General features: G+C 37.4%; 9 protein-coding genes across 9 annotated transcripts; 5 read left to right on the plus strand and 4 right to left on the minus strand. All coding sequences in view use genetic code 12, as the record gives it.

The window, feature by feature from the left end:
* Positions 1-472: 472 nt before the first annotated feature.
* ZCF16 (Zcf16p) lies at positions 473-3,908 on the minus strand (the record flags this gene model as incomplete). Its single annotated transcript, XM_007376197.1, has 1 exon — positions 473-3,908. The coding sequence occupies one exon, from the start codon at positions 3,709-3,711 to the stop codon at positions 568-570; it is 3,144 nt and encodes a 1,047-aa protein (XP_007376259.1).
* A 1,754-nt stretch (positions 3,909-5,662) lies between these two features.
* SPAPADRAFT_154699 (uncharacterized protein) lies at positions 5,663-10,070 on the minus strand (the record flags this gene model as incomplete). Its single annotated transcript, XM_007376198.1, has 1 exon — positions 5,663-10,070. The coding sequence occupies one exon, from the start codon at positions 9,011-9,013 to the stop codon at positions 6,092-6,094; it is 2,922 nt and encodes a 973-aa protein (XP_007376260.1).
* Positions 9,188-10,060, plus strand: MRPL33 (mitochondrial 54S ribosomal protein uL30m; the record flags this gene model as incomplete). The annotated part of the gene is made up of 1 exon (XM_007376199.1): positions 9,188-10,060. One exon carries the CDS (start codon positions 9,226-9,228, stop codon positions 9,511-9,513), a length of 288 nt encoding a protein of 95 aa, XP_007376261.1.
* Positions 10,071-10,698: 628 nt separating the features above from the next.
* SPAPADRAFT_62055 (uncharacterized protein) lies at positions 10,699-10,984 on the plus strand (the record flags this gene model as incomplete). Its single annotated transcript, XM_007376200.1, has 2 exons — positions 10,699-10,821; positions 10,916-10,984. The coding sequence occupies 2 exons, from the start codon at positions 10,699-10,701 to the stop codon at positions 10,982-10,984; spliced, it is 192 nt and encodes a 63-aa protein (XP_007376262.1).
* A 624-nt stretch (positions 10,985-11,608) lies between these two features.
* On the minus strand, positions 11,609-13,233 carry SPAPADRAFT_62056 (uncharacterized protein; the record flags this gene model as incomplete). The annotated part of the gene is made up of 1 exon (XM_007376201.1): positions 11,609-13,233. The coding sequence occupies one exon, from the start codon at positions 13,106-13,108 to the stop codon at positions 12,203-12,205; it is 906 nt and encodes a 301-aa protein (XP_007376263.1).
* SPAPADRAFT_51493 (uncharacterized protein) lies at positions 11,620-12,189 on the plus strand (the record flags this gene model as incomplete). Its single annotated transcript, XM_007376202.1, has 1 exon — positions 11,620-12,189. The coding sequence occupies one exon, from the start codon at positions 11,620-11,622 to the stop codon at positions 12,187-12,189; it is 570 nt and encodes a 189-aa protein (XP_007376264.1).
* A 1,357-nt stretch (positions 13,234-14,590) lies between the features above and the next one.
* On the plus strand, positions 14,591-15,710 carry SPAPADRAFT_62057 (uncharacterized protein; the record flags this gene model as incomplete). Its single annotated transcript, XM_007376203.1, has 1 exon — positions 14,591-15,710. The coding sequence occupies one exon, from the start codon at positions 14,620-14,622 to the stop codon at positions 15,676-15,678; it is 1,059 nt and encodes a 352-aa protein (XP_007376265.1).
* A 383-nt stretch (positions 15,711-16,093) lies between these two features.
* SPAPADRAFT_140237 (uncharacterized protein) lies at positions 16,094-19,360 on the plus strand (the record flags this gene model as incomplete). Its single annotated transcript, XM_007376204.1, has 1 exon — positions 16,094-19,360. One exon carries the CDS (start codon positions 16,094-16,096, stop codon positions 19,358-19,360), a length of 3,267 nt encoding a protein of 1,088 aa, XP_007376266.1.
* An 809-nt stretch (positions 19,361-20,169) lies between these two features.
* Positions 20,170-23,691, minus strand: BMS1 (GTPase; the record flags this gene model as incomplete). Its single annotated transcript, XM_007376205.1, has 1 exon — positions 20,170-23,691. One exon carries the CDS (start codon positions 23,689-23,691, stop codon positions 20,170-20,172), a length of 3,522 nt encoding a protein of 1,173 aa, XP_007376267.1.
* Between the last annotated feature and the right edge of the window lie 59 nt (positions 23,692-23,750).

A 23,750-nucleotide genomic window follows, 5' to 3' on the forward strand; every position in this document is an offset into this window, starting at 1 on the left:
AACCCAAATTATGATCACTTCCTAAACTAGCACTTTCAACTCTATAGGAACCTCTCTGCTACTATAATATAGCAAAGAAATGTTGCAAAAGAAAAAAAAGTATAAAAAAGAAAGCCCGATGCGGGGGTCGAACCCGCAACCTTTTGATGTCTAACTTAAGAGTCAAACGCTCTACCGATTGAGCTAACCAGGCTTGTTTTTTTCTGAAATTTTTTCAGATTAAAATAAATTGTGCTTTCTTCATTTACTTGAGTCACGTGGATGAATAATTCAAGATCACTATATTAAAAGATATATTCCTTACAATGTTTGGATGGCTATAAAACTGGATTAATCAAAGTATACGTTACTCTGAAATGTGGTGTAAAGTCCTTTCAATAAGTTTTGTGAGGTTTGTATTTTATCAAATTTTACAACAAATTTCCCAAATTCTCAATCAAAAGATAAAGTGTGATCCAAACAGATTCAATTTACAACAAATTGTTTTAAATCAAATAGATTCTAATTATACACTATAAATATCATATTATACAAATATTATATAACTGTCAATACCTCTGATAATACTCAGTTGGGATGACGTTGTCCCCAATTGCCCTTTTTGTCCAATAAAAGAGAAGGCGGAGGCAATGGATGAAGATTCAGCGATTGCATCAGCAGCGGTTGCGTTGGTTGAATAGGTGAAAGCAATTTATTGGGAGATGTAGTTGGTGTTCGACTAAGTCTGATTAAATCATTAATCACCCCTCGTTCTTTATTACTTAAATCTTGATCTTGTCTAATGTCTGAGTCTAATTGCATGTCAAACTTTGAAAGTGACGGGACTTTGTTTAATGAATATGATGATGGTTGTCCATAAAAGCTAGCTGATGGATTTGGTAATGGTAGTTTTGGAGGTGCAGGTGGTGGGGAAGTGGAATGTATATGATGATGAAAGTGCACCTGATCTGGAGTTGGAATCTTTGAATGATGTAAAATATCATTGCTTTTATATTTAACATATTTCAATATTTTTAAGTACTTCAAGTCTTCATCTAATTCCTCATCATCCCAATCTATTGATTTGTAGGAGTCTGGTTCTTCATCATCATCTTCATCGTCATCATCTTGGTTGTTTAATATTTCATCCTTAAACTCATCATTCATGAGTTTTCTAAATAAAATATCTTCTCTTAATTTGCGTTCAGAATTTTCCAATCCTGGTTTATAATTTATGAAAACATGCATAAACAAATCAACAGACCTATTTAATAACTCAATCGAATTTTCAGTAGGTTTATTAAACTTTAACTGGCATATCAAAAGGTAAATCATCTGCAATACAATCGATTTTTTCAAATTGATGACTGTCATAGATAATCCATTCAACATGATATTGAATGGAGATTTTGGAATTTGTTTAACATATCTTTTAGATTTAGCGGCTTTCTTATTTTTCTTTCTCTTTTTGGCAAAATCGTTAATAACAAATCCATGTTCATCAACATCTAATCCTAAGCTTTGCATTACAACCGAATTTGAAGGCTTTATAGGTTCAGCTAGCTTTTCCACTGATTTATCAAGATGACCGAATATCAATAAGAAATAACTTAATACCTCCTGGGAAATCTCGGCGATTTCTTGATAATTGTTGAAATTCAATTCCTTATCCACTATAAAGTTAAGATAATTCATAGATCTTATCAAAATATAATGGAAATTTAGTTGAATTTTAATCAATTGAGATGCGGTATGAATATCAGGTGTACCTGTAGTTTCATAATTAACCAATCCAGTAGGTGTTATACCCGAGGTTTGTGATTTTATATCATGATAAAGATCATTTTCAGTGATATTTAAATAATTTGGCAATCCCATTTCCATATGCAAGGGAACTAAACGTAATTTCTTGGTTTTCAACGATTGTCTCCAATTTGCTAAATTTTTGTCAATGGTTAAGAATTGATTATAATTATAATTTAAGTTTCCATCATTCCCATCACCATCATCTTCGTTCAAAATCCAGTCTAATCTATGGGAACTATGATGTTCACGCTTTTTCTTGTTTTGCCTTAAATATTGGTAATAGTTGGGGGAGAAAGATGATGGAATAACAATATTCATCAAATTCAAGAACTCTATACTTGGCTTTAATAAGTTGTTAAACAAGTCATCGTTATCATCTAATAAAGAAGACAACTTTTCCGGGGTCAATTGAAAATACCTATCAATAGTGACTGGATTGATTACAGTGGTATTTAAACTTGGCTTGAACCCAAATTTCAAATTAAAACACTTCAACAAAATCTTAAACACCCAAAATATCTGCACTCTTGTTCTTCTTTGTTGCTGATTTAATGATAAGTCATTAAAGAACAAATTCTTCAGATTAAGATTAATCCCCAATACACCAATGAATGCGTTTACCAATGCCGATAATATCAATGATTTTTCTTTATTGTTTGTTAACAACGAATAATACAAGAAGAGAAGGTAAGTTTGTAATTGGTTTATCGAGATATGAAATCCATTCATATAAGGCAAGAAATCATATATTGATTTTATAATTGAAGCATTTGGCTTCAGTTCATAGGGTGGATTATATTGCGGGTTTGGATGGTTTAATAGTAAGTTTAAATTAATGGTTGGGTCATTAATCATGATCATAGCGTAAATTTGGATAATTGTTAGGAGATACTGATTAACAAGATTGTAATCACTTGAATTTGATAGGTAGAATCCATTTATGGTTGCATCATCATAGGTAAACATGAACGGATACATATTGTGAAAAGCTTCGTATGAAAGCATGAATTGCTTATAATCAAAAATCGGAATGAAAATATTGTAATTTAGAAAGAATTGAATCACTTGATTGTCCATTTCCTTTTTGCTGCTAAACAAGTTTTTGAAATTGTTGATAAGTTTGATAAACAAGTCATAAACGTCAACTGGAAGTTTCTGACCAGCGGGTGCAGGTGATAACTCTGGAGTGGCATGGCTGGTATTATTACTGTGATCATCCGCAGTCAAGGGGTTGTAAATTATATCCAAATCCTTATTGTGTAGTTGATTGCTTTTGGTGTACGAAGGATTATAAAGATAGCTGTTTGGATCATTTAACAAATAGTTATGGGTGTTTGTAATTTTCAAAAAAGGTAAGTTCAAATCGATAAGCAAATGGTTAAATTGGGATTCAAAGTTTAGGTTATCATTACCAATAATTATTCCCTTATTGTCTAGGTTGAAAATTTGATCAATTGGGTTGTTAATTTGAACCGATTGGTTAGACGATTGAAATATAACTTTATCCTTTGTGGTGGTGGTAGTGGGAATGCTCGGATTGGCAGGAGTTGAAGATATTGATGTTGTGGACGAAGTTCTTGGGCCCATACTCGTGTCTGCCTCCTTTGTATGACCTAAATCTTGCAACTTATCTTGCAAATCCTTGTTAATACGTTCAAGCTCCTTTAATTTCAATTCTAAATTTTCAGTATACCCCTTGGGAAAAGCCCTTCTAGTTAGCTTATCACTTGTCTTGCATTCAAATCCAATTTTCTTGCAATTTACGCAAGGTAACTGTCCATCACATTTGATTTTCTTGATTCTACATCGATCACATGCTTGTGATACTCTGATCCCATTGGAAGTATTGATTAGTTTTAAGTTAGACGATGACTTATCTTTGCCTCTAGTATGGCTATGAGTGTCGGAGTGTGATCGCTTTGTCATGATGATTCAAATGGGTGTTTAGTGGGTAGTTTCCTCGTGGTTGTAAAAAGTCTGTATAATGAATGATCAGAAAAATCTTGCTAGGGCAAAAAAAAAGTACAAGTTGTGCAACAGTATGTAATGTTGGGTTACGACAATAAGAACAAACTGGTAGTAGTAGGAAAGTAGCACTTATTTCTATATCAAAGAAAGAAAGTGAAAAACAAAACAAATAGCTTAAAAAGAAAGCTGATTTCGGATAAGTGGAGTGTGATCTTTTTCAAAATTAAATAGCCTTACGAAATTCGGATGTTATTTCCACCCCAGATTTTTTTTTACCTTGTTCGGTTAATCCCCGAGAACTCGAAAATAATTTTTTTTTATCCCGGGGTTAGAGCTAGTTCATGTGAAAATATTGACACTTACAAGCATTAGCCACTATTCTTGGATGCTTGATTTATGTTGATAGTGACTCATCTACTTATAGAATTTTTTATTTTGTTTCAAATCTAAGTTGTAATTACTAACGGTCGTAGAAACTTACGGAGAACGTTGCTTTTGGTATTTATCCATTGTTCCTCGGATATTGGAACAGGTGCTTTTTTCTATTGAAATTTTTTTAAACACAATTCTGTCACACGCAAAATAATAATGCAAAATTATCATATCCGCCAATAGCAAATTCAAGCGGAGGCAATAGTTCAATATAAATATAAAGATTGTGGCAAGAGTTTCTGGTTGGTCATACTCTTAAAATACCTGGATTTACCTCTAACTTAATTTAGTTTATTCACAATTACCAACTTTCTTCCTCCAGAGCTACCAAATTTCATGATTAAACATTTGTAAGAATTTAGAAAGGTATTATTAATCTTGTACTTACTACTTTGCACAAATTACCTAATAATTGAAAACTAAGTAAACTCGACTAACTTAAGGCGGGTAACAGAAAAAGTAATAGCTGAAAATCCTTCTCAAAGTGTGTTCATACTTCGAGTAAAACTTCCATCTCAAGTGCTACCACAACTGTCATGAGTTGTTCCCGTAGCATTGACACCAGCGGAGTGGACGATGGAGATACCTGACTTTAAAGGATTAATAAATTACATTATAGCATATTGTGATGGAAACTGCGATGGTTTGTTATTGATATCAGTTGTATAAGCGTTTCGCAAGATTCTGCTAATCGCTGCCGTACTATTAAGTAATTAAACAGGATATCTTAGCTTCACTGGAAGTATCAACAACCACAGTAATTGCTACTATAATCAAAAGACTATCCTCTAATACCTGCCCTCCTATACCATTTCACATCTAAAGACAAAGATAATACTACAGAACTTCTTAAGGATAACTCGCAGTGATAGTAGCACTGGCATCCCGATTGCAAAAATCCAAGATAATAGTTGTAACTGAATTGGTATATTCGATTTCAGTAGCAGTAACATGTTAAACACATAATTTCCGTACAGATATTGCGTGGTGTAGGTACTTCAAGAATGTATTTCAGCACATGTAGACAACTCTCTTAATCGACTGACGTCATGAAACCCACCTTAAATTCCAAGCTAACATGGATCATGAGTGGAACGACCGGAAAAGTGTACGTCATTTTAGTTACACAAATATAAATATAAATGTGGTTTTAGCTAATTTCGTATTCGGGTTTAATTTATGAATCGCTTACTTACTAGACCTCATAGTCTGTTGCACCGAGGTAAAAATGTCTCAATTTCTTCTTATTTACTTTAAAGAGCTAAATATATCCCTTTATCAAACCAATTGAATCACCTGCAAGAACTTGCATTTTCTATACCAATTTGACATGTTTGCCGAGTGAAACGGTACAAAGTGCTTTCAAATGACACTTAGTGACCATTACGTCACGATTAAGTGGCGGTGTCAATTTCCACGTGACGTGGAAAAGAACATGCAAAAAAAAGAACACAATAGAAAAAAAGTTGTTCCCCACATCATGCTTCCTTATCGTGTCGTTCCCCACCTTTGCCATTACCAATAAGAATTTTGACAGCCTTCTCCTCACTTTGGTATAAATAGATCAAAATTCCTGATGAAAATTTTCTCTTTTTGATCTTCTTTTCTGTATTATTTTAATCATATATATATATATAGATTTACATTATTATGAAGTTCAGCTTATTTTCACACACTCCGGAAGAACAACCAGAAGAACAAACTATAGACATTACTCCAACTGAGCATACCGTCGAAGAACAGTCGGTACCAGAACCAGAACCAACACAAGAAATCGAAGAAGAGCTTCCTTCAAATCCGGCAATTTCAAAAATAATTCAACAGGAAGTGTATCATCAATCTTCAGATAATTTGGTATTATCTCTCTAAACAATTTTTTTTATGTGTACTGCTAGAGTTTTTTGGGTTATTGTTTAAGTATATCTTGGATAGTTTGTATATGTTTTTCATTTAGGTTAAACCAATCAATACTTTGATACTGTGTTAATAAATATTCGTTTTGTAAATCATTTACTACTTCAAATAGGATTTCTTGACCAAGCACAAGTCGGACTTTCTCAAGTTTGTGATTTTTGAGTAGCCATATAAACCGAGAGTATATTTTGGCTTGAAAATCAGGTATTTGGGACAAGAAGTAGAACAAGCGGATCACCGCGGTTATTCTAGTAGCGTTGTTTGTGTTTATATGAAGATTATAACTCTTGACAAATAAATCTCTGTGATTGAATTCGTGAGGAAACTGGAAGTTTGCTTGAAATAACTTTAAAAATAAATTCAAGGTCACTATTTGACATTTGACATGACGAGAATCACCAGAACTGGACAAAATTTCAAGCAAACACTGAAAATCTTCGTTGGTAGGACCATACCATAACAACTTGTCAAAGGCATCATTTAAAACCTGTTGATTCCCAGTGAATGACCCCAAGGTAAACACGACCCCTCGCCAAAATTCGCTCTGTCCCAGCTGCAACGTCTTATAAAACTGAAACAACTCACCCCAGTAGTTATCAAGTGGCGGTGTTGGAATTTCTAGCGATTCATGCAATAGTCCAAACAGGGCAAATCTAATTTTATCCATTAATTCACCCGATAATCTAATTAGCTTAAGTTTAACATTTTTGTCATGTCTATACAATTCAATATTAGCTCTCACTAGGTTAATCATTGCTGTTCTGATCTTTGAACCTACATCACCTTGAATTGTAATTGTATAATCGTCAAATAAGTCATAGAGCTTGTCAGTTAAACTTTCGCGAAAATTATCGCTTAAGTTATTAATTAAGTTTGCTCGAATATCAGCATTGACAGTAGGGTCTTTCATTACATGAACTATTTCCTTCAATTGACTTTGAGTAAAGTGTTTATAGTTGAATAAACAATTGGACAAAACGGTAGAATTCGGCAAGTGATATAAAATCAGTTCGTATGGTAACACATCAATTTGTGAGAACAACACTTGGAATGCATCGCTAAATCTATTCAAGTTGATAATCTTGAACAAATTAGTCCAATCCAAATCTGTCAAACTAATTGCGCTCGTCAAGAATTTCAAATACCCCAACGCCATATCTTGTTTATGGTCTTCGTAGTGAAAATTTTCAAATATAGTTAACCTTTCAATTGGTAGCTCGGGCAAGTCATATAAAATATGATATCGGTTATGCTTGACTAGTTGTTCAATTATGTCATCAATATTGTATTCATATCTTGGAATAAGCTCATATTGGCTATTCTGATCAATCAACTTCCTTAAATATCTTCCATCAGCGTCTTCTTCACATATAACTTTGACTAATTCGGGGACCAAAAACGACAAGTCTAATTTATCCAAAAGTAAATCAACCACTTCATAAGTAATGCCCTCAGTAAGTGTCAACTCGTTGAAGATATTCATAAACAGAATGACAAATTCGCCTCGCGATTCGCCATCCATCTTTATAAGCTTGTTATTAAATCTTCCCATAATTTCTTGAATCACGGCAATACAGCATTTTTTGATAATCAAATCGGTATCAAAGATCAATGCTTTGATTAAATCAACTAGTATAATATTGATATGTTCATCATAGTAGCATCTACATATTGACCAGATTATAAAACAGGAAGAATCACGAATTTGTTTTCCTAGTGTGATTGAAAGCCGTTTAATCTTGAAGAAAAGGCACTGATGACAAATGTTAAGAAGTTTAGTGGTATATTGTTGTGGCAATGACTTGTTGAGACAGATATATCCCACCGTGAGTAATATTGTATGATATTTTGCAATGTTAAGCTCGTTATACCTTAGGTTTAGGTCCACTATTTCATCGGGATTAGGTATTTCTAACTGACTCACTATGAAATCTATGAGTTGACACTGGTAATTCACCGCTGTATGCGATAATTCTTTAACCAAACCACTTAATCCTTTTGCCATTGAGAATCGCAACTTTGTGTCGAATTGCAGAATCATCTTATTCATTATGTCATTAATTAGATTGTTGACTATCAGGTTGACGGTAGTATACTCCCTCTGTTTAATATAGTATTTTCCTAATTTGCTTAGTATTTTAATCAGATAGACGATATTAAGTGTGGATGTGGTGCCTATGAGTAAATCATGGATAATCACATGGTAAATCATATTAATATGCTCAGCAGTTAACTGTTTTCTCTTGAGTACTTTATTAATGGTTAAAAAGTACCCTAATTTCGAGTCTTCAGTTTCAAATGGCCAATTTCTATTCATACCTTGAAAATACCCCAGTAAAAGATCACAGTCTGACCTCGTTAACAATCTAGATAGCAAAATCAGGGCAATAACCTGATTCTTTGACCCATTATTGTATTTGTTCAAAATGTGTATTGCAATATCATACAATTGTATCTGCAAATTCTCTTCAATGTCATGCAAATCAAAAGGAACAAGAACTAGATTACATAGCCATATCAAACACAAAAAGATCTCAAATTCATTGGTTAAATTCCCGGTTAGGTTAATTAGCTTCGATATAACGTATATGTCACTTGAAAAGTATAGTGTAATCTGCTTAAATCCGCGTATTTTGGCAAATGTATAGACAACTTCACCAATAGCTTGCTTGATAGACGTGTGAGGACTGCTCAAGTATAAGTTCATCAATATCTCAATAAATTCATCAAGGTTAGGATCAAGAAGTTTTGGATTTGGTTCGAATTGGTTGATTAGGTTTATAAGTTTGACAGTGACATTTCTTGGATCTGATTCGGTATGGGAGAGTTGCACTAGTTGACTGAGGTAGGACTTTATATCATTTTGCAACTGTTCATTCTTTTTAATGATTTGCTGTTCTTGTGGCGAGTCCATTGACTTGTTTGACTCGACGAGACAAGTGATATATTGTGATTTTAGACGTGATCTAGTATTATCAAAGTATTGTGATATTGATGTATGGTGATTTTCGCCCAAATGCACGACTGACTCTTGAGCCTAAAATTTTTTTTTGTTTTTTTCACCATGAATATTTGTTACAACATAGACAGGCACTAAGCTGAAACTAACACAACATACTATTCAAGATGTCCACAGCTAAGCAAATGTATTACAAAATAACTCAAGTAAGATCAGTCATAGGGATGCCCGAGAAAAAGCGCCAAATTCTCACAGCTTTAGGACTCAGAAAGCGAAATTATATCAAGTATCAAAAAGTCGACCATCGTATTGCTAACCAATTAGCTATGGTTAAAGAATTAGTTAAAGTGGAATTAACCGACAAGTGCCAAACCAGACAAGAAATTAATCAAGATAGAAAGTTTAAACCTGGATTTGAACTTGTTAAAGGTGGTGCTTTCCTGAAGTATGAGTAGATGCATAGTTCTAAATTTTACAGCATGCACTATTATTAAGAAAGCGGGACACAGTGTTTGTTGGTTCCTTGTATATATGAAGCTAGGTTATAGGTAATAATATAAAGTCATTACAAAAGTGTATGTAAATTGCGTGCAGTTCTCTGATTAAACATTCACTAGCGGGGGGTTGATCTGGTTGTACTATGTAACTTGCTGGATGTTGCCCCGTGCAAACGTGGTACACTTTCCCTACGGCATCTGTTTACTTCTTAAACTTTTACATCTCATACCCACGGCCAAATCGAGTCACAGTCCGAGACTATGGATACGATATCTGTGAAAATTCTTAGCAAGACATATCTTTGCACATGGTAGCGCTGAATTCATAAGAGAAGTCCCGAGTGTAGATAAAATAGGCTTGTACCCATAGTTTAATGCAATTGCTCCATACAGAAATACCCTTTACAATAGCAACTGGCTTAAATCTCCAAAATCTGCCACCTATGGTCTGTGTCTAAATATCACATGGTAGCACTTAAAAGTAGTAGGTATACCGATTGTGGTGATAGATCCCTGAATGCAAAGGTAAATCAACAAAAGCAATAGCTCATGAGCCTATCGTTGAATGAAAACCACTAGTCGCGGTATTTGCCATAGAATAAACAGTTTTGAGAGTATTTACATAGAGTCGTGTAGTTTGCTTCTTTCAAATTCCTCCCCTCCTTTTAAAACCACCCAATGACAGATGGCTATCTCTGATCACGTGACGGTAATTGTTAGATATTCATTGCTATACCAATGCATATGGCCGATTCTCACGGTCCATAGAATTATATAAGTAGAATTAACTTAGATTTAAATCATACCACCACCCTTTATGCAAAAACTGGAAAAAGTGGAGATTATTTGATGTTACATGCACCTTACAAAAACTACCATCGCATCAAATATGATTGGATAATTCCATGATGGTGTCCTGCACACACGCCAATCGGGAACTGAAAAAAAAAATTATAGACCCATACTGAAGTTCAATGATAAACATAAAATTCAGGAGGTATTCTACATACACATTGCGTTAGAAACTTCTCGTATACGTGCTTCAGACGTTTCAAATAAGTTAAATTATTCATAAACCGTTAAACTGTTTATAACAAACCTGGCTTCCCGCACATACTAGTATAAGCTACAGAGTAATTGAAGATGTTCCAATATATAAAGGCTAGTCAACGAAAACAAGTCACAAACTCGTTATTTTCATTAACAGGAGCAGTTTGCTTCATGTTGGTTGGAGTAAACCAAGTTATTCCATGTCCTATCGACAACGTGCATTCCAACGATTCCATAATTGATGAACGATTAAAACAACAACAGCAGCAGCAGCAGCAGCAGCAGCAGCAGCAACAACAGAAACAAAAAGATGATGGAAAGACCCGATGAGCTAGCTCAGCAATTATCATCTAACATGCATTTGATCCGGTTTCGATAATCGGATTCAGGGGAGGTTGACATAGCGGGGATGTCTGACAATTGGCATATATATACTTGTACATATTGTATATGGAAGTAATATGAAACATATTCATTGATATGACGTAAGATTTGTAGTATTTCTGGAGCTGTCCGATGTCGGGAGAACAGGTATCTTCTATGGATAAGCTTTGGGCCATATAGCACTGCATACTCTACATATCCCTTTCATGCAAAGTAAATATCGCAGCCCAAGAACGTTGAACCTTAGTGAATGAAATGCAAACCTCAATAGCAAATAGCTTTCAACTCTTATTCAACTGCTAGTTATACTATGTAGAATCTAAGGCATAATGCCTTGTTATTAATATAGCCATGTTATATGCAGGAAACCAAAGAGAAATACACCAAGGTGTTAAGTATGAGGATGCACAGTTAGCTATTACAGACCTTATTATTAACTATTCTCTACAATGACAATGTCCGGATGATTACAACCAAGGTTCCCACTGAGCTTGTGTTGTACAGCTAGTTGCAGCGGTTGCAACAAATTTCGCAGTATTTTTTTTGTTAGTGCATTTCCTATTTAGGCCAAGCCATAAACAAAAATCAAATCAAGTTATCAACTACTTTCTTCTTCTGCAACCCAGAGCAATGAATACCTTAGACTACAGATTTCCCAAGACGTATACCCCTGAAAATCATGATAAACTTCCGCTTGATGTCCAACTCAATCGAAATGTCCGCATTGACTTGCCTAAACCGAAACCAATCCAATATATAACGTTGCCTATTGCCCAAAGTGACGATCCGTTAGATGGTATACTTTCCCAATGCAAGGGCTTAATTCAAGGGTACTCCTTGGAATTACCCAAGGAGAAAAGCACCAAACGTAAAAGAGAATACGAAGAGCCAATTACACCAAAGCATGCCAGGATCACTCCGTCCACCACCCCAAAACTGTCTACCCCAGTTGCAATATTGAAACAAGCACAAAAGGGGATATCTGCCGACTATGACGATAGCGATTATGACCATTTGGCATGCCATGCTGATAATATCTTGCGTATGGCAGTGGACTCCACAATGTTGGGTTCAACGTTGGGTTCAATCACATTCGCTAATGACTCGATATACGAGAAAGGATTGGTGTTTAGCAAAGCCGTCAAGATTGATATTAATGCTGATGAATTAAATGCCGCTGTCAACGACGAGTTACTCTAAGTATATACAAGGTCTAAGTAAGTAGTTTTTGTAATAATTCAACGTCCCGTTCATCGTAGCGAGGGATATACCTTTGCGGATTGGTGTTTTCTTCTTCGCGAAAGAGCTTGTCAGGAGAATTGTTCAAGTTGTTAGTAGCCCAGTAGTTTTCTATCTCTTCTGGGGTGAGCTTGTTCCGACTAGAACAGAATTCAACTAGTTGTTCCATTGTCTCACTTTTTGGTAATAACCGGATGATAGATTCCGGCAAGTTTCCAAAATCTTTTAGATAATGATAAATGTAAAATTGCACTCCGTAATCAACATACCCATACAGGGCCGCCTTGATCATACCAATGTAGTATCCTCGACTTATTTTCTTGGAATGTCTCTTGAAATAAGTAAAGAATTCATACGCACACCGCTTGGAGCTTTCTGAATTGCCCATGGCCGTGAAGATAATCTTAAACAGGTCATAATCCAAATCACCCTTCCAATCCCGACTCACTCTCAGTAATCCATTCATGGCATTAACGAGTGCGGTGAAGTTCCCAAAAGTCATTAAATGGGCGAACAAACAATTTATAAAGAATGTACGGGTATACTTGTGAAACTTGGAGTCTAACGCATACTTCATGTGCAAATTGACAAACTCGTCCAAGGTGGACATATTGAGGAGTACGACACCTTGTTCGGCAGTGTAGATGTTCTTATTAGACTTTTTCACCATAAGCAAATTGTTAGGGTCGGTCTCTTCGCTCTCTTGCACTTTCAGCCTATAATACTCAAATCTGTGCTGAATTCCGCGATTGTATCGTTCTATATTACGATCATGGACGTTATAATTCATCAATTTAACATTGATGGCTTGCGTGATGTCATTGTAGCGAATCACTTCTCCTTTAGTGGATCTGCTGACGGCATCGTCAATCAATGTCATTATCTTCATGATGCTTTCATCGGGAATGGTTGTTTCCCTTTGATAGCAATACGCTTCAATCACTTTACATAAAAGTTCATTGGTTATTGCTCGCGAACCCTGTACTTTCTTGTGGACGTAGTGCGATTCAATAACACTTAATGTCAGTTCAATATCTCCATTGATGGAGAATACATGGAGGATCTGTGATATTAAGCCGTCAGTTAATGAGTTGAACAAGTCGGAAAACTTGTCGCCGAGGATGATTGTCTCTGGTGTGATTCTGCCATCGGGGAACTCCTTCATGATGAAATGTTTATATACAAGTTTGACACAGGGGTAGTTAGTGTATTGGAGGGAAATCTCCAAGGTATTGAGCCAGATGTTGTCAGGAATAGCGAAGTTGCTGGTGATGGCTTTCTCGAGGATAGTTTCTATTCTTTGAAAGTCTAGTTGATTAATGCAGTTTTGTAATATTGCCACTGTGGGTAACTTTTCAAGTAGTTCACCTTCGGTGTGTCCTTTGCTGAGATATTCTTGGAATAATTGGTCATAATCTTGGCTAGCCAACGTGAACTGTTTAGTATTGATCAAATTCAACAAATATGTAGTCAAGTAATCAAACACAAGCAAATTCACGTCGGTTTTATTGCAATATTCCAACCAATTCGCATTCAAATCGAGGATATTATAAATCTTGGTATTGTATCTATATGCCAATAAATAGGCTTTCGTCAAGTAGTAGTTTTTAGAATTCTCCTCGCAGAATATCCTGTATTTTGTACTCAAGGCCAGTTCGTCAATTAAATAGGCATGCAAGATTCTCAACCAACGAGGCTCTGCTGCCAATGTATCTTGAATGACTTTGATCATAGTGACGAATTCGTCGCGGGTTATAGTGGCTTCCAAGACTTTGAATATTAAGTCAGTTTGGTCCGAGCTTGGTGTGGGACTGCCTAGCTCATACATGAGTTTGGTGTAAGTTAAGTCTACTCTTGCAGTAATTTCTTCAATGGACTTTATGACTTCAGTACCATGCAATGAGGTTGTGTTTTGTCGTGGGTGGACATGCGATTTGGTAGAAGGGTGTAGTCTAGATCTGGCAAAAAATGGTTGTTTGGTTCTGGTAGTGACTGATTCTTGGTGTAATCTAGTCCTTGGTCTAAATTTATAGTTAGGTATAGTTCTGCTAGTTGATGATTGGTGAGTTTTAATTCTGTTGGATGCTGATTCGGGTGTTTTAGCTCTAGTTCTGGTTCTGGTGGTTTTTGTTAGAGGTTTTACTTGATCAGTCAGCAGTGGTGGTGGCGGTGGCGGTGGTAGTGGTATTTGTTTCGTCGGTACTGACTCAGTCGTGATTGCGCGAGATAGGATTCCTCGGAATCCATTAAATACAACACATTGTGCTATACTCTTTGGACATCTACCAATCATTGATTCATATCACCTTTTGGTTGTAAATATTCATCTTGAAAAAAAAATTTTGTAAACTAAAAAATTTAATGGCCTGGTTTTAAGCTAAAGTACCAACTATGAATAGAATAGCGAAAAGATTCTTGGCCACCTCAGCCGAATCAATACAACAGACACAATACAATGTCTTTGATAGAGGCGCAAAACTCAAGCATAGATCCCTTATACCAAGACTGAACCCTAGTTTATCCCGTAAGAAAGACTACTTGAAGGACGATGTAGCAATCAAAACCATAGAGAGATTGGGGTTTATAACTAGACCAATGGATAAGGTGTTGGATTTTGGAAGTCATAACGGAAGTTTCCTTAAGAATTTATGCATTACCGAGGATATACCTCAGCAGGGTATTGACCAGGCAGATGTGGAAATGTTGAAACAGTTGAATAAAGACAAGGAGAGCATTCGTGGCAAGATTAAGGAGTTGGTGATGTTTGATTCTTCCGAGGCGCTTCTTAATAGAGATATAGACGAGGAGTATGCCAAGGTGTTTCCGGGTAAGGTGACTCGTGTAGTTGGAGATGAAGAACGTTTCAATCATGAAGTTTTAAAAGAGAATGAATACGATGCTGTCATTTCTAATTTGAGCTTGCATTGGATCAACAATCTCCCACAAACGTTAGCAAATATAAATAAAGTTCTTAAACCAGATGGGCTCTTTATGGGTACATTATACGGAGGAGACACTTTATATGAACTCAGAACTTCGTTGCAATTAGCTGAGTTAGAAAGACGAGGAGGTATATCGCCAAGAGTCAGTCCATTAGTGAGAGTCAACGACATTGGAAATCTTCTTAATCGAGCCGGATTTGGGATGTTGACCATAGACGCGCAAGATATAGTTGTGGGTGGGTTCCCTGACATTATAAGTCTCTGTGAGGATTTACAGATCATGGGAGAACAAAATGCTGTATTATCGAGATCGGGATACTTGCCAAAAGATGTATTACTTGCTGCCAATGAGATATACAAGAGCTTGCATGGGGAAGTGCACGATGGAGAAGTAACACTTCCGGCCACTTTCAATGTTATATTTATGATTGGATGGAAAAAGAGTGAAGACCAACCCAAACCATTAGAAAGAGGAACTGGACAAGTTAACTTGAAGGATATCCTTTAGTTTTGTAAAGTGTATATAGGAAATAGAACTATAACTTAATTTTTTTTTAGCAACCAGTGTGTCGACATCTTGGCGGCGAAAAAAAAAAAGGCCATGTCGCCCGCGGAAGAAAAAGAAAATTTGGTGCCTCATTTCCGCGGTACAGGTTTGTGGCTCCCCACCCACTAGTGAGTGAGCGAGTGCTACCACCCCGCCCCACTCCGCAAACATTAGTCAACTCTTGTCGCCCCACGGCTTAAATCGCTCATTTTCACAAGACCAAAAAAAAAGAAATCATACCACGATATCCCACTCACCCACCCACCCCCGCACAAATCCTCCCCCTTCACCGCATTCACCACTTTTCTTCTTTCAACAGCAGCTTTGCATCAACAAACACTAGCACAAACACACACATTCACATTCACAGACCGCCATGTCGTATAGAAAATCCACAAAAAAACAGTTGGTCTTGCCAACATACAAGTTAGACTCCAACTTGGTGCTCCTTCCCGGGATAATGTACAATGTGACCTTCTCCCGGTTCAAAGCCGCAGCTTTACTCTACCGCTTCAAAGACCTCGTCTCAAAAGTATCCATCATCAACAACTTGCTCAACGAGTATGACTTTGACACCGCAGAAGGCGAGTCACCCACTATGATCTCCCGCGATGCCATCGAAGGCATAACCGACTTCTTTAAGGGTGAACACAAGCAAGAAGACGTCGACGAGTTTGAATGGTTGACACTCGCTATCATCCCAAACACCGACAAGATAAAGAGCCCCACCAAAATTGACAATAACGTCTATACCGTGGTGAGAATCGTGGGTATTGTCGACGATACCACCAACATCAAATTGACATTGCAGGCATTGGCTAGAGGCGTGGTGGTGCCCAAGGACACGAAAACTAACGAACTGTTGGTTGAAGTGGACTGGAATACCCTGGTTTATGATTTGTCTAAACTTGTAAAGTCATTAAAGGGCAATGCTAGTGTATTGTTCAAGTCGATTGACAAGTTCTTATCTGAATATAGACAGGCACTTAATAATGGAACAACCACCCAGAAGCTATCATTGACTAAATCGGATAAAGACAAGAACAGTCCTATTACTGATAAACAAAACGATTTGCTTACATTAAACCCACTTGCTAACGCATTATATCTCCAATTAGCAGGCTCAAAAGATTTTAGCAAGGCCTTTATCAGCTTGCAAAAATTGTATGGGACGGAAATAGACAGCAAGACATACTTGCGTCTTATAGATTTAACATGTGCTATTCTTCCATTTCCAAACTATGAACGGTTAAACTTGTTGAATAAACACAAGCTTGGTGAACGGGCAATTGAGATCAACAACATGATTGCCAGATTAACCAAGGTGTTTGACGAGTTGAGAGCTAACAATTCGTTTGTCAATCACTGGTTCCATAATGAAGCAACAAACATTCAAAAGGCCAATGTGGTTTCTAACGAGTTGAAGCTGATTAGAATCCTCTTGGAAGGAATGACTAAATCCAATAAAGAGAATGGCAGGAAAGCCAACTCTCCTGCTGTTCCCAAGAGACACCCAGATGAAGACTTTGACGAAGAGGAAGATGACGACGAGCTCAAGGCCATTACTAATTTCATCAAGAATAAATTACCTCATATCACAACCATTGCACCCGACTCCAAGAGACTTCTTGTAAAGGACTTTAAGAGAATAAAAGCAGGCAACACACCAGGGGGCAATTCTGACTTTCATGTCATTAGAAATTATTTGGAAATAGTCATGGACATCCCCTGGGACAAGTACGTTTCCAAATTCAAATCTAACCGAGACATTGATATCAAAGCCGCCAAGAAACAGTTGGATGATGACCATTATGGATTAGAACATGTCAAGAAACGGTTAATCCAATACTTGGTTGTTTTGAAGTTGTTGGGAATGAACACTAAGCAATCGCCTGCTGCTCCACCAGCTACACCAGCTCTCCCTCCAACCAGCAGCAACTCCAATGAAAGTATGCTCCAGGGGAACATTGTCATTGCTAACAATGATGAAACCTATCATGTTCGTCAGCAAGCTAAATCACAGGTGAAGCAGTCGATGACGGAAAGTAGATTGGATCAGGAATCGCTCGAAGTTTCCAAGCATAACAAGTCGCCCATTATCATGCTTGCTGGTCCACCAGGTACTGGTAAGACTTCGTTGGCCAAATCTATAGCTACCTCTCTTGGTCGAAACTTCCAAAGAATTTCGCTTGGTGGTATTAAAGATGAAAGTGAAATTCGAGGTCACAGAAGAACCTATGTTGGTGCTATGCCAGGGTTAATTATCCAAGCTCTTCGTAAAGCCAGATCAATGAACCCAGTTATCCTCTTGGATGAAATTGATAAGGTTATCGGTGGCAATAGCGGACTTAATAGGTTCAATGGTGATCCATCGGCTGCACTTTTAGAAGTGTTGGATCCAGAACAAAACAATACGTTTATTGATCACTATTTGGGATTCCCTGTTGATTTATCCCAAGTTATCTTCATATGTACAGCCAATGAACCACACAACATGACAAAGCCGTTATTGGACCGTTTGGAAATGATTGAGATTGGTGCCTACGACTACAATGAGAAGTACATTATTGGGAAGAAGTACTTGCTTCCTAGACAAGTCAAACGTAATGGGTTCCCAGTAAAAGAGTCGATGGAAGAATTTGTCAATATTTCCGAAACAACAATGAAGAAAATCATCATTGATTACACGCGCGAGTCTGGTGTACGTAATTTCGAGAGAAAGTTGGGTACGATTTGTCGATTCAAGGCTGTGGAGTACTGTGAGTGTTTGAACTCAGATACTACGTATAACCCTGTGGTGGACGAGCAAGATTTGGCTATTTATTTGGGTGTTCCTTACAACATGCCCAATTATAGTTCTGCTGAAGGGACAACCATTGGAAATTCCCGTGTTGGTGTTGTTAATGGGTTGTCGTACAATTCTGATGGTTCAGGGTCAGTGCTTGTTTTTGAAAGTATTGGGTTTGATAGAAGAGTAGGTGGTGGTTCAAGTAGCTCCGGTTCTGGAGCTACCCTCAACATGACTGGTAGGCTCGGTGAAGTTCTTTTAGAAAGTGGAAAGATTGGGTTAGTGTTTATAAAACTGATGATTTATAAAAACTTACTCAAGGGCCAAGATCAAAAGACCTTGCTTGACAAATTTAACAACTTGGATATCCACATTCACGTTCCTATGGGATCGATTTCCAAGGACGGTCCTAGTGCAGGTATAACCATGGCATTGCTGTTTTTGTCGGTGCTCCTTAATAAACCTGTCCCTTCTGAGTTCGCCATGACTGGTGAAATCACGTTACGTGGGCTAGTCCTTCCTATTGGTGGAGTTAAGGAGAAACTTATGGGTGCCCATCTCAACCCTAGTGTCACGAAGATGATTGTCCCTAGAGCAAACAGAAAGGACTTGATTGAGGAGTACAGCAGAAGCATAGAGGAAGTTGGGGAAGTCATTGATCAGAATTTAATCAATGACTTGCTCAAGGATAATGAAGAGCATGAATTCAAGATGAATCAGGTTGAAAAATTTTATTTGAACAAGTATGGTATCCAATTGTTTTATGCTCATGAATTTTACGATGTTATGAAGATTGTATGGAATGATCTGGATTTATTAAAGCAAGCTACAAGAGTCGTTGAATATCATATATAGTTAAATGGACTAATTTGATTGTATCAATCTTTTAAAAGGCAAACTGTAGTAGTAGTAGTAGTAGTAGTAGTCACATTAAGCCAGAAAATAATCGTAGAGGTCTTCCAGTATGGAAGTTGATTGTCGTTATGTTACACAGGCAGTGGTTATTAATTTCCATTGCTTGGCGTTAAGGATATATGAAAGAAAATTGTATTTTTATGTAACGAGCTATAAATATAGTGGTTTTTTTATTAAACTAGTTAAGTTGGTTATATCTAAGATAGAAAATCTTCTAGATATATATTCAACATTTATTTCAGTAGTTAAAATAGGTACTTCATCTGTAACAGTTTCTTGAGACAGAGTGAATTCAGTTGTAGACTCCGATTCATCAGTCTGGTTATTTTCATTTTCATCGGGTTTTCCAAGTACAAGTAATGCTATAGTCTTCTTTGATACCGGATTCCCCATGAAAGTCCTAAGCAGTTTGGTGGCAATGGTGGTTTCTACTTCTCTAACTATTTTGTTGGATTCTTGCAGCTCATCACTTGGTGAGAAGTAGAATAGTGTGGGTATTGCGAACAAGGAAGAAAAAACCAACACTTGCTTGCACGGATTCAGTGATTACTGGCAGGATATTAATGATCTCTGATTATTGTGCTTTTCTTTAGAATTAATATGGCTGTTCTTTGAATCTTTTTAAGCTTACCAAAAGTTTTGCAGCATTCTCAAGGAAGTTGCAAAAAAAAAATGGAACATCTTGAGAACATTGGTGTGTGCAAGTTGATTACATATCAAATGATTACTAATCTATATAATATACACTTCTATGTTCTTCTTCTCTTGGCTTGACCACCTTCGCTAGATCCTCTCTTTTTACCTTCTTTGGCAAAATAGTCCTTCTTTCTTTCTCTTTCTTTTTCCTTTCTCAATTCTTCCTTCTTGGCAATAGTCTTTAACTTTTCTCTAAACTTTTCATCCTTCTTGGTCTTTCTCTTGGTTTCCTTTTCCTTTCTCACAGTAGCAATCTTTTGCATCAAATCTCTAGCCTTCTTTTCATCACCACCTAATACAACAGCACGCTTGCTCAAATATGTCTTTTTCTTTTGTGGCTTCATTTCATGGATTTGAGATTTGAATGGTAAGTTTTCTCTGATTGATTTAGGAACCTTCAAAGCATTGAATCTACGCTCGCTACGTTCAACCTTCTTGTATGCACTATCGTTATTCATTGGTGTGGCGATGTTTGCATCAGCACGAACTTGACCGGTTAATCTCATACCCTTCCATTCATTGTGTTGACCCAATAACAAAGAAGTAACTGGATTATAGAATTTCTTCACCTTGACAGGATACCATGTTTTCAAGAAGATTGTATCGGACATTAATACCTTATCTTCAAAAGTAGCACGGAAATGACCATCTGGTTTAGATAATGCACGTTTAATTTCCCCTCGGATACCAGAAACGGTTCTGATTTGGGCCCCTTCGAATTTTGCCACTTCCAAGGCATTAGTGAACATATCCTTGACAAACGCGGTGTTTCTGAAGATCTTGTATGGGTAACCTACCAATTTCAATTTCTTGACGATTTCCACTGATGAATTCAAATCTTCAACAATACCAGTTGCAGCCACTCTAAATGCCCCTGTAGTTGATCTACTATCGACAATATTGAACCCGACAAAAGTGGTGTTTGGAGCCACGAGAGGACCATAGAATGATGCAAAACAGTATGCGTGTTCGGGAGTGTATTTCAACATTCTGTTTCTGGTACGGGAATCAGATGTGGTGTATATTGGTAATGTTTGGAATCTTCTCCATCCCAAGGATAAGATTAATGGATCTTGGGATTTAAGAATCTTCTTGTGCCATCTATGTCTTCTGATTCTGACATTCATGATTCCGAATCTGGACTCAGTAGCTAATAACCCACCTAAAACAATTGGGTATTCTGGTTGGAAATTCTCAACAAATTCACAAGGAAGGTTGTTAAATACGAGCTTGACATAGGAACCGGCACGGAACCCTTCAATCTTGAGTCTAGTGGCTTGGTCCAACTGTTCAAATTCTGCCTTGTTGATTTCCAATTGTTTGGCCATCTTGTTTTTTTGGAATTCGTACCATGTTTCAGCTTCATTGTCACCTTCAGGATCTTCTCCATATTCTTCTTCTTCAAATTGCATTTTCAACTTGGCTTTCTTGGCAGCATTGAGTTTTCTCTTTTCTTCAACGGACAAGTTTTCGTCATTGACTTCGGCGTCACTGTCTCCTTCTTTTTGTTCTTCGGCTTCAAAGTCAGCAAAATCGTCTTCGTCTTTTTCTTCGTCTTCGTCTTCGTCTTCTTGTTGTTCGGAGTCTTCTCCCTCGGCTTCTAAATCTTCAAAGTCACCGTATACCTCTTCATCATCGTCGCCTTCCTCGTCCTTCTGTTCTTCATCGTCGTTCATCTTAGGGGCAGTTAAAAGTCTAGATTTCAAAATCTTGTATCCACTTTCATACTCTTCATCACTGTCTTCAGAACTAAATCTGGCCTTCAACTCTTCCAATGAAGGATACTTTGGTCTTAAGGTATCTAAATCTTCACTAGATTCTTGTACATCCTTCTTTTGGAAGAAATCATCATCATCTTGTTCGATGTCTTCTTCCTCTTCGTCGTCATCTTCTTCTCCTTTCCATCTTTTAATGGCGTCCAATGGTGAAACGTTTGGCATGTATAACAACTTGTTGATATCCCATCTCTTTCTCCCGTTAGATCCGCGCAATCTAGATGCTGCAGCAGCATAGTCGTTTTCGTCATCAGATGATAAAATATCATCTTCGACGAATTCCAATTCGTTCTCCTTATACCTGTCATTGCCAAAATCAACTTCAACCATATCTGGTTGTTCTTCGACAACATCTTCATCGTCAGAAAGCTCATTGTCAAATTCATCATCTTCATTAAGGGCCTTGCCGTAAACACGAGCTTTACGTAAGGACTTTCTACCTGTGTTTTGCTTGACTTCATCATCATCTTCCAAATCTGACAATAATCCTCCTTCTTCTTCTTCTTCTTCGGACTCGTCATTGACATTATGTACTGCTTTTGAGCTGGAGAATAATTGTAATCCAGGACCTTCTTCAAGTCTTTCTTGCATAGTCTTGGAAACTTCTTGTAAGTCAGTGACTAATTTTTCACCTTCACCCATGTCTTCTTCATTATCTTCTCTGTTAAAACTCTCCTTTCCAATGTCGATATACACGGCATCTTTATCAACAAGAACACCACCAACATCAGACATAGGAGCATATATGATCTTTTGCTTATCCTCTAATCTCTTTCTTCTTCTAGTTGTCTTGGCCAATGGTTCACCTGCTTCTGCAGCTGCCTTTGCTCGTTCTCTTTCAAGCTCTTCCAACTTTTGCTCAAAGTATGGCGTTGGACAAGGATCAGGCAATTTCTCCACCGCTTGGACGTGATAATCACCGACACCAGCGATATGTATATGAGCGTCTTGTGAAGGTAATGGAGTACCGTGCAAATATCCGTAAATTGCTACTTTTCTGTCACACTTTGGATTATCGGCAATTAATTGCGGGTGGGTCAAGTCGGTTATTCTATCGGCTAACAAGTAAGGATGCTCGTTTCTCCATTTTAATGGACGGAATTTCATGACACTTATAAATCTCGATAAATTGAGAATTTCCCTGTCTGGGTATCTCCCGTTTATGACCCCGGAAAGATAGAACAACTTGGCACCTTGGTACACTTCGGTCCAGAATCTGTGTTTCAATCGCTTCTTTGATGTTCTTAATGTTGATTGTGACTTGAATAAATCCAAATGGGTAGCGACACCGAGAACACGGGGCATACCGTGGTGCTGGGCAATATTTAAGAATTCCATGGTTTCCATTTCCAACCCGTAATTACCGTCGATCAACAACAACACCAAATCAGCAATCTTGGCAACGTCGATCATGGAGTTCAAGTCGTTGTTACATTCAAGAAAAGTCAATCTTCTCCGTTTACCGCTGACAACAGTGATTGGACCTTTGACTTCCGTCAAACTAGTCTTGGTTAATCGTCTAATTAACGACTTGATCAAGGTGGTCTTACCAGTACCTGGGGGTCCTACGACGGCAACTATGACTGGGGGAGGATCGTCGTCTGGAGTACGGTCAACCATGGGGACATGCAACTTCTTTTCATTGACATCGTGTGTTCTACGGGCCATCCGTTCCAACTTTCTAGGTGCAGACACGGCAAACGCCTTTATGTTCTGTCCATTCTGATGGAGCTTCTTCTTTGCGGTGGTCTTATTGGATCCACCTCTATGGGCTTTGTTAGCCTGTTGTTGGCCGTCCATGAGTTGTTTGTTGATGATTAGTGTTAGAGGTAAAAGAATTTTTAAGCTTCTTTTTTAGC

Source organism: Spathaspora passalidarum (genome assembly GCF_000223485.1).
Source record: "Spathaspora passalidarum NRRL Y-27907 unplaced genomic scaffold SPAPAscaffold_5, whole genome shotgun sequence".
Lineage (NCBI taxonomy): Eukaryota > Fungi > Ascomycota > Pichiomycetes > Serinales > Debaryomycetaceae > Spathaspora > Spathaspora passalidarum.